This window comes from Cololabis saira, chromosome 16 (assembly GCF_033807715.1).
Source record: "Cololabis saira isolate AMF1-May2022 chromosome 16, fColSai1.1, whole genome shotgun sequence".
Classification (NCBI taxonomy): Eukaryota; Metazoa; Chordata; class Actinopteri; order Beloniformes; family Belonidae; genus Cololabis; species Cololabis saira.
Window position 1 is genome coordinate 17,986,456 of NC_084602.1, and position 13,687 is coordinate 18,000,142.

General features: G+C 44.6%; 1 protein-coding gene and 2 non-coding genes across 4 annotated transcripts in view; all 3 read right to left on the bottom strand.

Moving 5' to 3' along the window:
- arid4a (AT-rich interactive domain 4A) overlaps positions 1-13,687 on the bottom strand; it is a 39,586-nt gene that overhangs the window by 11,499 nt on the left and 14,400 nt on the right. For both annotated transcript variants that reach the window (XM_061743177.1, XM_061743176.1), the window contains exons 6-17: positions 12,815-12,894; positions 12,612-12,709; positions 11,105-11,237; positions 6,791-6,870; positions 6,460-6,536; positions 6,130-6,302; positions 5,899-5,971; positions 5,681-5,775; positions 5,422-5,519; positions 1,889-2,111; positions 1,470-1,735; positions 771-932 (exon numbers count right to left, since the gene is read on the bottom strand). In XM_061743177.1, the coding sequence (XP_061599161.1) occupies positions 771-932; positions 1,470-1,735; positions 1,889-2,111; positions 5,422-5,519; positions 5,681-5,775; positions 5,899-5,971; positions 6,130-6,302; positions 6,460-6,536; positions 6,791-6,870; positions 11,105-11,237; positions 12,612-12,709; positions 12,815-12,894 (1,558 nt within the window). The remainder of the gene's footprint in view (positions 1-770; positions 933-1,469; positions 1,736-1,888; positions 2,112-5,421; positions 5,520-5,680; positions 5,776-5,898; positions 5,972-6,129; positions 6,303-6,459; positions 6,537-6,790; positions 6,871-11,104; positions 11,238-12,611; positions 12,710-12,814; positions 12,895-13,687) is intronic.
- Positions 5,158-5,240, bottom strand: LOC133463005 (small nucleolar RNA SNORD53/SNORD92). The gene has a single exon (XR_009784328.1). It is a non-coding gene; the product is annotated as a small nucleolar RNA SNORD53/SNORD92 (small nucleolar RNA).
- LOC133463006 (small nucleolar RNA SNORD53/SNORD92) lies at positions 8,141-8,223 on the bottom strand. Its single transcript, XR_009784329.1, has one exon. It is a non-coding gene; the product is annotated as a small nucleolar RNA SNORD53/SNORD92 (small nucleolar RNA).

The following is a 13,687-nucleotide window of genomic DNA, read 5'->3' on the forward strand; positions in this document are numbered from 1 at the left end:
GAATTCAGTGGCTGTCCAAGTTTGTTCATCTGTCAGTTACAGCAAACCGGGAGGTTTTACTTTAAAGTCTTATTCTTTTATGTTTCTTGCTCAAATGTGTGTTTACATAAACCATTTGTTAAATCCTCACTCATACATCCTTTAAAACAGTGGTTCTCAAATGGGGGTACGCGTACCCCTGGGGGTACGTGAAGGCACTCCAGGGGGTACGTGAGATTTTAAAATATACATATATTTAAAAAGTAGCACCCATGCAAAAATCCTTTAAAAATAAATATTTCATAAATAATTGAGGAAAATATAAGTCTAAATTCATAAAATGTATTTTATCTTCAGGAGTAGGGTATTCAACTTATTATCCTTAAACCGCAGAGTATCCCCCACACCAGGATGGTTCCACCTAACCTGTCAATCACCTGGCTTCACCTGTCAATCATTTGGACCAACGATGGAGTCGTGGTTGAAGCATAGCAGCAACATTTTTATGTTTAATAAATCAGTTACTGATGGCACAGTGCTCTGTTTCAGGTCTTTTTTTTTTACAACCTAAAGTGCTTTGCGCTGGTTAGGGGGTACTTGGCTGAAAAAATATTTCACAGGGGGTACATCACTGAAAAAAGGTTGAGGACCACTGCTTTAAAAGATGTCCTCTCATCTTTCACATAAATCTTAGCATTTTCTTGATGATGTAGCGTAACCCCCCAAGGGGATGAGGTTTCTGTCTGGATTAGCAGCAGCTCTCCAAAATCCCTGATCAGAGAAAAGCTGACCTGACGTTCCAGCCGTAGTAGTGGACCAGGTAGAACTGCTCCCCGTTGTCCACATCCGTTTTCTTGATGTGAGCCTCGTAGATCTTCTGCGTCTTTCCTCTGCCATACTTCACCCTGACCTTCGTACCGGCCACAGAGTCTCCATCCTCCTCTTCCTCGTTCCTGCAGAACACACACAATCAACTTGTCAGAATGCTGCCGAGAGTTGGAGGTAAACGTGTGGATCTGAATGAACCTCATCGACAGATCACCACCTGGAGCCACATCCCTGTAGACAGACCTGCAGCTCCTCCCCTGACCACTAGGGTCTGGATCCAACAGTGAGTTCATCTCCATTGTCTTCCATGTTAAAATGTCCAACTTTACAGCAGAAATAAACATATTTACAGTCTGGTAAAAAAAAAAAAAAAAACTAAAAAAACTTTTGGTCTCCACGGTGATATTTCACATCCACGACAACAGCACTTTATGCATCCCATCAGGTCATGTTATGTAATGCCACAAGTGTATGCATAATTAGGGGCATGTTATTTTGAATGACAGCTCCACTGCAGTTGATGGGGTCCAGATACTGTCGTTAAGTGACTTGTGCAGAACCGTCAGGGAGTAAAGACCATGTCATCAAGGTCTTAGCGCAGGGAAACATCTAAAACATGCAGGACAGTGGCTCAACTAGGCAAACCTGGTCTACAGTCTCACCTGTCTCCTCTCCTTGCCGCTGCCTCCTCCCCTTCCTCATCTTCCTCATCTTCGTCGTCTTCCTCCTCTTCTTCTTCTTCGTCGTCCTCCTCCTCCTCATCATCGTCGTCGTCTTCATCTTCAGAGCCTTTCTCCGAGTCATCCATTCTTCTGTTGCTGCGTCTCCTCGCATCCCTCTGCTGCTCCTCACTGTTCTCCGCTCCTCGTCCTGCACTCTCTGGTCTGGAGGACAGCTTCACCCGACTCCCCACGCACCTCCTCCTCCCCTGAAGTCAGCCACAGCAGAGAAATCATTTCCCTCCTTCCATTTCAAAATGAAGCCACAAGATTAATAGATATTCTGCTTCATAACACAGATTAGGTTTGAACAAAAATCCCAAGATGGTCACATTTCTGCTGATGGCAAACACAGTCCTCACCCTCGGGGACGACTGTCTGTCCTTCATCTCCTCACTCTCCGTCTCTGAATAAGCCTCCTCCCTCTTGTCATCAACAGGCTCCACCCTCACCGGCGGTGTGGAGGACTCTGCTTTTGCTTTCTTGTGATTGGCCAGCCCGGCGCTGGGAAGGGGGTTGTTGTGATGGATGGTCCTGAAGGTGATGCAGGCGGCACGGCAGTACTCCTCAAAACCATACAGATACCTAAAAAAACAAAATGCAAATTAAAGGCTAAAGCGCAACGCTGGATTTGAGATTTCTTTTCTTTCAAGAAACACTCAAAAATAATGGTACTGGTTTCCAGGTTTGGGTTGTAGGAAGGGCTCAGAGTGGTCATCTTCACAGTTACAATCTGTGGAGGGTTTAAACAGGCTGGTAGCAGCTGGTCTCTGGTGACCGGCTCTGCCTTTATTCTCTTTCTACCATGTGTTCGCTTAACTGCTTGGTGGTGTCACAATAGTTTTGTTAAAGTGGAAATGGAAGGAAGAGGTTTAAAGATTCCCCAAAAGAGAAGAACATGATGAGTCAAAATGGGTATAGTCAGGTCCATAAGTATTTATGATAGTTCCTTTACCATTTAGGATAAAAGCCGCTAAGCAAAGTGCCTCCATTTCCACGGGCTGAAGGGTTTGGGTAACTGAACAGAAGTTAATCATCCAGCTGTAGTTTTGTCCCTCGTTACTTCCAGAGAAGTGAAGCAGATCAAAGGGTCTGTGGTTGATGGGTAGCGAGTTTTGCAGCTGTTTGACCAGAGCAACTAGTATGAAGACGTGAAGTGAAGGTCACCGTTAGGCTGAAAAAACCAACATAAATCGATGAGATTAACAGCTTGGTTCATTCCTAAAGAGCAAGAGACCTCTGCTGACCTCAACAACATCTTCTGGAAGAAGAAAAAAACTAAAGATGATCCAGAATCCTTTACTACGGACTACGATAGGCTTTACCCTCCAACCACCAACAGTGGAAGAGGAGCACATGTGTCCTTCTCAACTGGAAGTCCACGTATGTACAGTACAGACCAAAAGTTTGGACACACTTCCCCATTTGTTTGAATGAGAAGGTGTGTCCAAACTTTTGGTCTGTACTGCATGTGTGTTATAAGACATAATTCTCTATGGAGACCAAATATCAGCATCTTTAAGAATGAAGAGGTAGCATAAGAGATTAAAAAACAGAAATGAACGATGCGTTGGCGATGATGATGGTCGAGTAGTTCCAACTACTGTGTGGGAACAGCTACGGCAATAATGAGGAGACTGATCTGCAGAACAGCTTATTTAAAAAGATTTAGTGAAGAATTAGATAAAAGAAATGGAAAACATTTTATGAATCTGCCCCAATAGCAAGAAAAACCTTTGCTAGGCACCGTACAACACAACTAATAATGAAATCAATAAACAAGATTATAGGGTTTTTTAACCAATAAAACAACCTATGAGCTGGAGGAAATGTAAAGATTACTTTGAAACCTTATACTCATTGATGAAGACGATAATGATCAATACCTCTCAGTCAGACCTTCCCTCCCAGGATCAATTCAAAATGGGGAATGAACTTTGCCCATCACAAGAAAACAATTGGACTCAGCAATAAGTAGATTGGAAAATGTTGTACCACTCACTCGGGTGTCATCACTCCCTGGGCATTTATTATCTTTCAAAGATGATTTTGCCCCAATATTGCTGGAGTCCCTAAACGGGACTCTCAGCAAAGCTGCAATCCCAGCATCGTGGAGAACGGCTGTGATTTCAGCTCTCCTCAAAGAAGACAAAAATAAACAATGCTGAAAATACTATCACCCAATTCCAACGTTAACACAGCAATTCAGACCACATTAATACGTAATTACTGCGGTATGAATGAATTAAAAAATGAATGCTTGGACACTGCTAGCATAATCAGAGGTGTCGCTTGCCAACTGGCAAACCAGACAAATGCTTGGGGCCCCGAGCCAGAAGGGGGCCCCCGAGGGCCGACCAACTCTGAATCGCAAATTGTTGTGATTTAAAGGAGAATTTGCAATGACAGTGGTCAGCCGGCGGAGAACTCCCTAAAGGGGGGGGCACTCTCTGACTCTCGCTGCACCTCACGTACACCAACCTGATGAGAGCAGGAAGAGAAGCTATCCATCTGGCAGTAAGTGAGTAAGTAAGAAAGTGGTAAGTAGTGCAGGTAATACACAAAGGAATGTAGCTCAGAGCAGCTCAGTTTGTCCTGCTGATGTTGAGTGTCATAGTAACCTACACTTGAGATGTTATGTCAATTTTTTCTGTAAGCCAAAAGGGCCCACCAGAAACAGTCTGCTCTCAAGGCTGTAGGGAATTTGGATGGAGGAATCTGATTTGTTTTTACACCACACCTCAGATCAAAAATAAGCAATAAGGAGCCCAGCAGCAATGCTGGGAAAATGAATACCAATCACTCGTGCTTTCTGGTCGTGGACAAAAGTGCAACCACTTTGGGACAGAATTTGATCTCAAGATCCACAAGAATCCTAGAATAATCTTCCTAAGAAACTGGTTGAGATGTGATCCTCCGTGCTACGATCAGTGAAAGGACACTAGATGACGTACACTCTACGGAAAACTCTCAGGACCAATGAGAAGAACAATGGGTCCAATTCCCACTTTCCATGAGACCTGTTTTAGTTCTCATTGTGTGAAGTTTGTGTTTGGTAAAGTTTGTTTTGTATAAACATAAAAAAAAAAAAAAAAAAAAAAAAAGGTTATATTCCCAATGATTTGTCTGAATATCTTTTCCCAGCATAACAAAGACCTCCGCTTCACTTCAGATCCTCATACTAGTCTCTCCAGTCAAGTTGCCAAACTAAGTACCTTATATCAACTCCAGAGCTCTGATCGGCTTCATTCGTCTGGAAGTAACGAGAGAATACACCAAACCTGGATAATCAACTCCTGTTTAGTCAATTGTTCAAATCCATTTAAGCTCCTGAAAAATTTAGGTACGTTGGCCAACATGTCTGTAATTTTTCAACATTCAAGCTGAAACCCACTGTGGGGGTGTATAAAGACCAACCTGGTGATGAGGTGTAAGGATTTGATTCTTTGAGTTAACGTTTTTATCCGCTTTCACACCACATGTTATTCTCCAAAGTCTCACATTCCACCTTTAAGTAAACTGAACCATTACTTGACTGCTTCATTATCAGACCGGGTAAGGTCCAGATATCTTATATCAAACTGATACATACAATTGCGTAAGAGAAGAAGCTAAACTATCTGGCAACGGATTGGTCAGACAGCCAAGAGAAGATGTGACATCACGCGACATCAGATCAAAGAGCGAAACCGTTTCTCAGCGTCATCACTCCTCCTCCTGTGCCAGTTACATGAGTTTTAGATGATGATGCAGTGAACCATCCCCCGTCACAGCTGCAGCCATCCCAGGCTGCTGCTAAAGTTGAACAGAATCTTATTCATCATTCATCCAGGATCTGTTCAGCTCCTAAAACAAATGAATGGTGAGAAGTGCAGTCATGTGGTGGTCCTCTTACTTCCGGTAGGCCGTCTTGACGTTGTAGGACGCAGCAGAGTTGAGTACAGGGATGCCCAGATCCATGTAGACCTGCTTCCAGACGGTCCCAGACTCGATCTGAAACAGAAACCACAGCAGCGCTTCAGACGGGTGACTGCTGCTCCACTCCTCCACGTGAGGCGTGTCGGAGTTCATCCCAACTCAGTCCAGCCGGCAACACCTTCTTCAGCAACATCACATGACCCGGCATGGCGACACGGCAGCACACGCCTCCTCACCTTGTGGCAGCCTCCCAGGTGATAAACCAGCCTGAAGAGCTTGAAGAGGTTGAGGTCTTTGTAGCCCAGAACTGGAGGCTTGTTGATGGGCGTTCCTGAGAAACCAAGGCAGCCACAGACAAACTGTCACGATTTATGATTCTTCTACTTGAACTAGTCCTTTAAAATTAATCCGGTTCTTCTGGACTTGTCTGCCTGCAGGTTTCGAGCACTCTCACCTCGGTCCTCCATGAATTTGTACAGCTGCTGAAGGAAGTTGTCCCTCTCTTCAGGATCTGCCTCCTCTTCCGGCTGGAGGAGACACATGGAGCGGGACGGACAAGCGGGAAAAAAAAAACATTTAACTCGTGTGTAAAAACAACCAGGAGTTCAGAAGTTTACACTCAGCTGTAGAAACATCTGCTTTACTGGATTGTTGGCTCCTAAAAAAACATCTGTTCACTTCTCACCTCGTCCTTTATGTGCTTCTTCTTCTTCTCTTCATCATCTTCCTCCTCTTCCTCACTTTCCTTTTCATCTCCATCATCTTCGCTGGAGGATGAATCAAGGATCTGACTCATGTCCATCTTCCACACATCTGGAACATCTCCATTCTTCAGGAACATCTGGGCTTCTTCAAAACCTACAGGAGGTGAAAAGCAGGAGAAGGTTGGAGGAAGGAGGAGCAAGAGAGAAGGAAGTGGAGAAGACACGAGGACGACGAGATGAGGAAGAGGCAGGGAAGTGGAAAAAGAAGAGGGAGGAGAAGAGAACAAAATAGGAAAAGATGAAGAGCTCACCTCTCCTGCTGAAGAATTCAGGCTTGTTGAGCGTCATGGAGTTGACGATGTGGACGTGTCTCCTTGCTACAATGTAACTGCAAGATCAAGAAGAGGGGGAGGAGGAAGAGGAGGAGGGGTTAGACATAGCAGATCGGATTTTTCCAGCATTGATGCTTCTGATCCGAGTTTGGAGGATTCACAGATTAAGATGAGTGCCATCAAACTCGCCCTCCTCAGAGGAGACATGAAGAGAAGCTGCAGTGAATCACGTTACATGGAAGTCGAGTTTTGGTGTCACCCTAATCTCCATGGAAACAGCCCAATAATGAAAAAGTGAAAGTGAACTCACAACTTTCCATCGGAGAACGACCTGGCCAGGCACTGGTCCTTCTTCACCGTCAGCTCATCGTTACAGCTGGAAGACACCACCTGCAGGACCACGGCACACCTGAGTGAGTGTTCGTACTCCACACAAAACAAGCAGTACCCCCTCAAACACAGGCGGTCAGCAGCTTAGCCGATAACATTCTTCCTTGGTATTGTGCTAAACTATTAAAGCCTTTACTTGTACGGAGGTCCTCACACCTGCTGATAAATAATTCCTCAAAGAATTTGACCAGCAGCACCTGGCTGTGACTTATCCTTTTAAATCCTGTGGAAGAATTGAAGATGTACTTAGTATTGCCCTCGCACAGCTTTTACATTTCCTCTTAGCTTTTATTGAGTTAATAATTGTGTTATATGTCATCTGTTTATCTGAAGTTATATTGTCCTCAATTTTAGAACAGGTAAGGACCAGGTGGCGTCTTATTTTGTCCTAAAACATAGAACAGTTGGAGAACAAGCTGTCCTATCAGGTAGGGGTGTGACGAGATCTCATCCTAAGAGATTTCTTCTGGCTCCTCAATTTATGGTCATTGGTAGCAACAGAAAAATGTTATTGGTTTTATGAAGGTGTTACAAACATAACAATGTGGATGCAGGGCTTTGCAACTTAATGCCATAGCTACTACTGTTTTACGGTTTCAGAAGATGAGCATGAGCAAAGAGAAGAGGCAGCAGGTGGAGCCGACTCTCCCACACATGGAGGAGAGGATCCTCTAGGAGCTGAGCAAGACTTGACAGAACCTGTTTCCAAGAAGACGGCCCTTGAGGATCTGCTTGGGGACTCGTCTCCTGAGCCACAGCAGTTCAGACCAGAACAGATCAGGAATGAAACTGAACGCTACAGAAAAGAGGCCCCTATTCCACCCAGTAGCTGCCCTCTTTTCAACTGCTGCAGACATACAGTAGTTACAACTTCTTCCAGAGAATGTAGACAGGCTCATATTTTTGAAAGCTTCGGCTGGACCGTGTGGATGCAGCGTGGTGAAATGTGTTTTCTTGCTACCGTTTGCACTTTACAGAGTTGTACTTCAAATACTGTTGAAAATACTCTTAATAGTTAATTTTCAAGTTGTAAGAAAGATGTACATTCTTATGCTCATGCATCTGCTCGAAAACATCTCAGAATAAACCTGCAGTATTTTGTGTGTCAGTCACATAAAAGACTGTTTAGCTACACATTTCTTTTATCTCTGAAACATTCTTTAAAGGTAATTGTAAAATATTGTCGTCTCATTCTCGTGAACTAAATATCGTGTATCGTATCGTCTGGTGAGCTGAGTGTATCGTCACACCCCTACTATCTGGCATCGGATTGGTCAGACAGCCAAGAGAAGGTGTGACATCATGCAACATCAGCGCAAAAAGCGAAACCGTTTCTCAGCATCATCATTCCTCCTCTGTCAGTCACCTCAAACTTTTCGTCTACATCGTAGCAGCAGCCATGTCAGGCAGATGATTTCTGATTCCTCTGAATAAAGTTTAGAATAACTCACAGACTCTCTTTGACATGACCTGCAGAGACAAAGAAACGTGAAATGGGCCGATATAAGCCAGAACTTTAACGCAGCAAAGATGACATCCAGCTGCCAACTAGGACGCAGCACCTGAACAACAGGACATGCATCTGCAGTGCAGGATGGAGCAACAGTCCGTCCGCCCATCCGTCCGCCCATCCATCCGTCCGTCCACCCACCCCCTCCCATCTAAACTCAGGTGGTGTTGGCAGCCCTCGAAGCAGGGAGGCCCAGACGTTCCTCTCCCTGATCATCGCCCTCAGCTCTTCCACCGAGGTGTTCCCAAGCCAGCCGAGTCACGTGATCCCCCAAGCACGTCCTGGGTTTTTCTGGGCCTCTGTCTGGTTGACCTTTCCCAGGATACCTCCATAGGGAGGTGTCCTAAGCAAATGCCCAAACCAGCATTCAATGACGGAAAAATCCAAGAGACCGGTCTGCTCTGAATTCAATTTTTGTGATCCCAAAGCTGAAACTCAGTCATGTTTTGATAGATATTTCAAACTAACACTGCAGTACCGCATACCATTGTGGTGTGTGAAGCATCGCAAACAGCACGATAGGGCTGCAACTAACGACTATTTTAATAGTCGACTAGTCACCGATTATTGAAGCGATTAGTCGACTAATCGGATAATTAGTAATTTTCTTTTTAAATTTAGTATGTCGCTTTAATTATGTGGCAAATGATAATAAACACGAGAAAGATGGGTACTTCAATGAAAAATACAGGACTGTCTCAGAAAATTAGAATATTGTGATAAAGTCCTTTATTTTCTGTAATGCAAAAATGTCATACATTCTGAATTCCTTACAAATCAACTGAAATATTGCAAGCCTTTTATTATTTTAATATTGCTGATCATGGCTTACAGCTTAAGAAAAATCAAATATCCTATCTCAAAAAATTAGAATATTCTGGGAATCTTAATCTGTAAGCCATAATCAGCAATATTAAAATAATAAAAGGCTTGCAATATTTCAGTTGATTTGTAATGAATCCAGAATGTATGACATTTTTGTTGTTTTAATTGCATTACAGAAAATAAAGAACTTTGTCACAATATTCTAATTTTCTGAGACAGTCCTGTAGATATTTTATTCAACTTTGCCGCTGTTCATACAAAAAGTTAATAAAATGTCCTATTTAAAACCAAGGACAGGCACAGTGATCAGTCAGTATAGACATAAATCCCTAAATAAATAAACCTCTGTCCATTATTTTTCATTTTTTAAGGACAGGCAAATGTGTTATATAAAAAATAAAATAAAACGTCTCATATTTTTTCTGTATCAAGTGGGTGAAATCGGTTCTGGAATGCAATACGTGCTCTGGGTTGAACTGGTGTATCATTTGTTGAAACTCGTCACCCAGACCCGACGTGCTTCTCTTCAAATGCTCGCATTACCAACGTGCTCCCGTGATAAGCAAGGTCGGCTTTGCAAACCTTGCAAGTCATCTTTTTATTTACCGTATCGAGGCTAAAAGGCTCCAAAACTTTAGAAGTTTTGTTACCTGCAGCTGCTCTACAGGACGGGACGCCGTCATTATTGTTTACCCGCTACCGCTCGGCAGAGACGCTGGGGCGCATGCGCGACTCTCGGCAGAGAACGTATTGAAGTGAGATGCCTCACTCCGTTGGAAAAACAAGTCTGGCGACAATTGTCGACAATGGAATTCATTGTCGGCAATTTTGATTATCGATTTTCGTCGACAACGTCGACGAATCGTTGCAGCCCTACAGCACGATAGCATGCGTATACAACCTAAAAGCATGAAAATAAGAGGGCCATACGATCGATACTTTATTGGAAAACCACGCCACGTGCTGGAGAAGACGCAACAGCAGATGGAGAGAGATGGAGCCGTCTTGCTGGGGAACCAGGAACCGGAAACACGCTACACAATTTAGCGATGGTGGAACGGACTACAACACCGAATCAAGCCGGTGAGACCGAGACATTTTCTTTTCTTTCCTTATGAGCTATGCATTCCCTCCGGACTTGCATTGGACTCAGGGACTTTGGAATGGTGTATATATATTGGTGCGTTATTCTGCAACAGTGAATACAAAGAACGCAACCATATGGAGGTTTCTTTGGCGTTTGTTTATGATTCAGTGCCCCAAAAATATAAATGAGCTATTGAAGCTAATTGTGTATAGTCGACCCAGAGGAGAGTGGAGAGAGAGTTACGATGTTAGAGAGATTACTTTCTAACACATAAGAGCTCATTCACCATGCTGACCAGCCAATCAGAGTCTTCCTTCTGACTGACAGCTCAACTAGGAAGTTGGTTAAGCACCAAGAAGAGCAGGATTTTCCTGACAGCAGATCGGGAGCTTGTTGCGTACAGCTGATGTTTTCTTTGACAATAAAGAATGAAGAAAAGCTCTTTGTGGAGCTTTTGGTTTCCACATTCCCCCTGCCCTGGTTGTAATCCGTGATCCTTCCGCTGTTCAGAGGACACAAGACCAAACCAATATCTGCAGATACTACAACAGCGTCACTGACAGTTGTAGATGAAGAGGAACTGAGTCATGTTTTACTTTGGTAAAAGGTACTTATCAGCCGTCACAGATGAGACCTGTGGATTACACCGCCGGCGGTACATCTGCGGGCTGGAGGTGATGTGCTCCATGGTGGGGGGTTCTAGCCCTAAATGTTCTGAATGAAGTAGAAGGGCTGCATCATGCTGGTCATGAGAGCCATCTGCAGATGCTGTTACCATGGCGCCAGGACCATATTATATGCCGTTTGCTTACCAGAGCCATGAACCAGGTGCCGAACTCCTCCAAGTTCTCGATGCTGCAGACTTGTCCCATCAGGACATCGATGACTCTCTTCCCATCTTCCTCTTCTTCTTCGCTGGATGACGTCTCGTTCTCCTCGTCGGGTCTGAGATGCAGCCAGAACAACACAATAAAAACAGGGCCCGAGACTGATTGAAATCTGCTGATAGACGTTACAATCCATACACCACACTACTTTAAAAACAAAGAACATGATTGGCCCTTCATTCAAAGTTAATCTGACAATAATCAAGATTACATCTGATTTAATCATTTAATCTTCTTCTAACAGGTAAGTCTGATGAAGAAGGTCAGAGAAGTCAAGAGTCAGGCACCTCTGGTCTGCTCTTCTTACTGGGTTTTCAGTACCTCTCTTCCTCCTGCAGCGTCATGCTTTTCACTGTCAGGTAGTCAGAGAACGTGTACCATCAAAATTGTTTTTCTTTCTTTCTTTTTCTGAGAGCATCAACGCTCACCTGATTCATAGACCTGAATGAAAACTGAAATGTGAAGCAGCTTTTTAAACTCCAAGCAGCTGATTGGTTGAAGCATCTGTCCAAGCCTGAGTGTTCGTCATCCTACCAGATGGGCCAAGCAGACCCACACAGACCAGCAGAGAGCCACAAAGACCAGCAGAGAGCCACAAAGACCAGCAGAGAGACACAAAGACCAGCAGAGAGCCATACAGACCAGCAGAGAGCCACAAAGACCAGCAGAGAGACACAAAGACCAGCAGAGAGCCATACAGACCAGCAGAGAGCCACAAAGACCAGCAGAGAGCCACAAAGACCAGCAGAGAGCCACAAAGACCAGCAGAGAGCCACACAGACCAGCAGAGAGCCACACAGACCAGCAGAGAGCCACACAGACCAGCAGAGAGCCACACAGACCAGTAGAGAGCCACACAGACCAGCAGAGAGCCACAAAGACCAACAGAGAGCCACACAGACCAGTAGAGAGCCACACAGACCAGCAGAGAGCCACACAGACCAGCAGAGAGCCACACAGACCAGCAGAGAGCCACACAGACCCCGAGCAGATCCACGCAGACCCAAGCTGACCCCCAGAGACCCCGAGCTGATCCACACAGACTAGCTAGTGATCACAAACAGCCGGTGTGAGTTGTTTCACTTGGAAGCAGTGTGTAGCTAACGATATACAACAGATTGATGTAAATGTTTGTGTTCCAGGCACGACAAATGTTTTTGAGCCGGGAGAGATCTCAGTCTCCTGAATCTCAGGAGAATCCAGCTGCTTTCTAAACTGAGGTGGCAAAGATGTGCTTCTGATGAGGTTGATCTCCTACTTAGCCAGATGTAAACCGTAAGAACAGCTACTTGACCTGTTCCAGCTACGGACATAATAAACGTTGTATGAAATCCTCTTTTTTTGTAGTTAAAAACAACGGACAGGTGGTTTCTAATTTTAAACATCAACAGCAGCCGGCTGATTGTCTTGAATTAAAGAAAAAATCCCTCACACAGCCTGGGTTGAGCGCCGCCCGCCGCGGTTGGACTTCTTGCCAATGACCGGGGTGCCAAAGTGCTCTGGGTTCGTCAGCGGCAGCTGGTCCAGCGTCTGTGAGGGCAGAAGGGAATATTTTAAAAACATTTCAGCACTAGACTTCAGAATTCAGGCGGTTGTTTGAACAAATCTGTTGAGCCCACGTGTCAGCTGACCTACCTCGCTCTCTGCAAAATGCCTCTCTCCCTTCAGACAGAGTGACGTACGGCGAAGAGTCTTCTCATCCCCGTCATCAAACACTGAAACACAGAGCAGTTAACAGGTGAACGGTCTGAGTCACCAGCACCAGCCAGGATCAGCTTCTCCTCCAACAGTTCTTACTTTATTGCAAGAACTTCTTTTTGGGGCTCAGGAAATGCATTTGCATAACAGCTTAAGTCATATTTCAGTGTGCCAATAAAGCTCAACTGCAAAATGACTGACACATAAGCTCGTTGATGAAAACTCAAAACTGTGTTCTTCCATGAATGATGGATGGATGTCCAGAACCACTGTCATTTTCCAAGGTTCATTTTCTATTTCTACATCCAATCAAGCTAAATCCATTTTTAATTCAGGCAGACCTGAGCACCAAATTGTTTCAAGGTGAGCTTGTTGTATGTGAAGCTGGCACGTCAGAGGGGCTTCTGGGAGGTGGCTGTTTTCAGAGGATCAGTGGATTCAGAGCATCAGGACGACTACGAGTCTGTTATACGTCAAGTGAACTGTAGATGCAAAAACCATCAACAATGGAGATGCTGCTTTGTAAAACAAAACAAAAACAAAACAAAAAAAACACCTGATGTGGGCCGCTAAGTGGCACAGGGGTTTCAGCAAGCGGCCCATGTACTGAGACTACAGTCCTCCTGCGGCGGTCGCAGGTTCGAGTCCCGGCCTGCGGCCCTTTGCTGCATGTCGTCCCCATTCTCTCTCTCTCTACCCCCTTCCTGTCTACAGCATGATAAAAGTCCACCAGAGCCACAAAAAAAATCTAAAAACTTTCAATCAACACTTCGTTACATCGTTTCAAGGACAGCAGAAACGTACGTTATG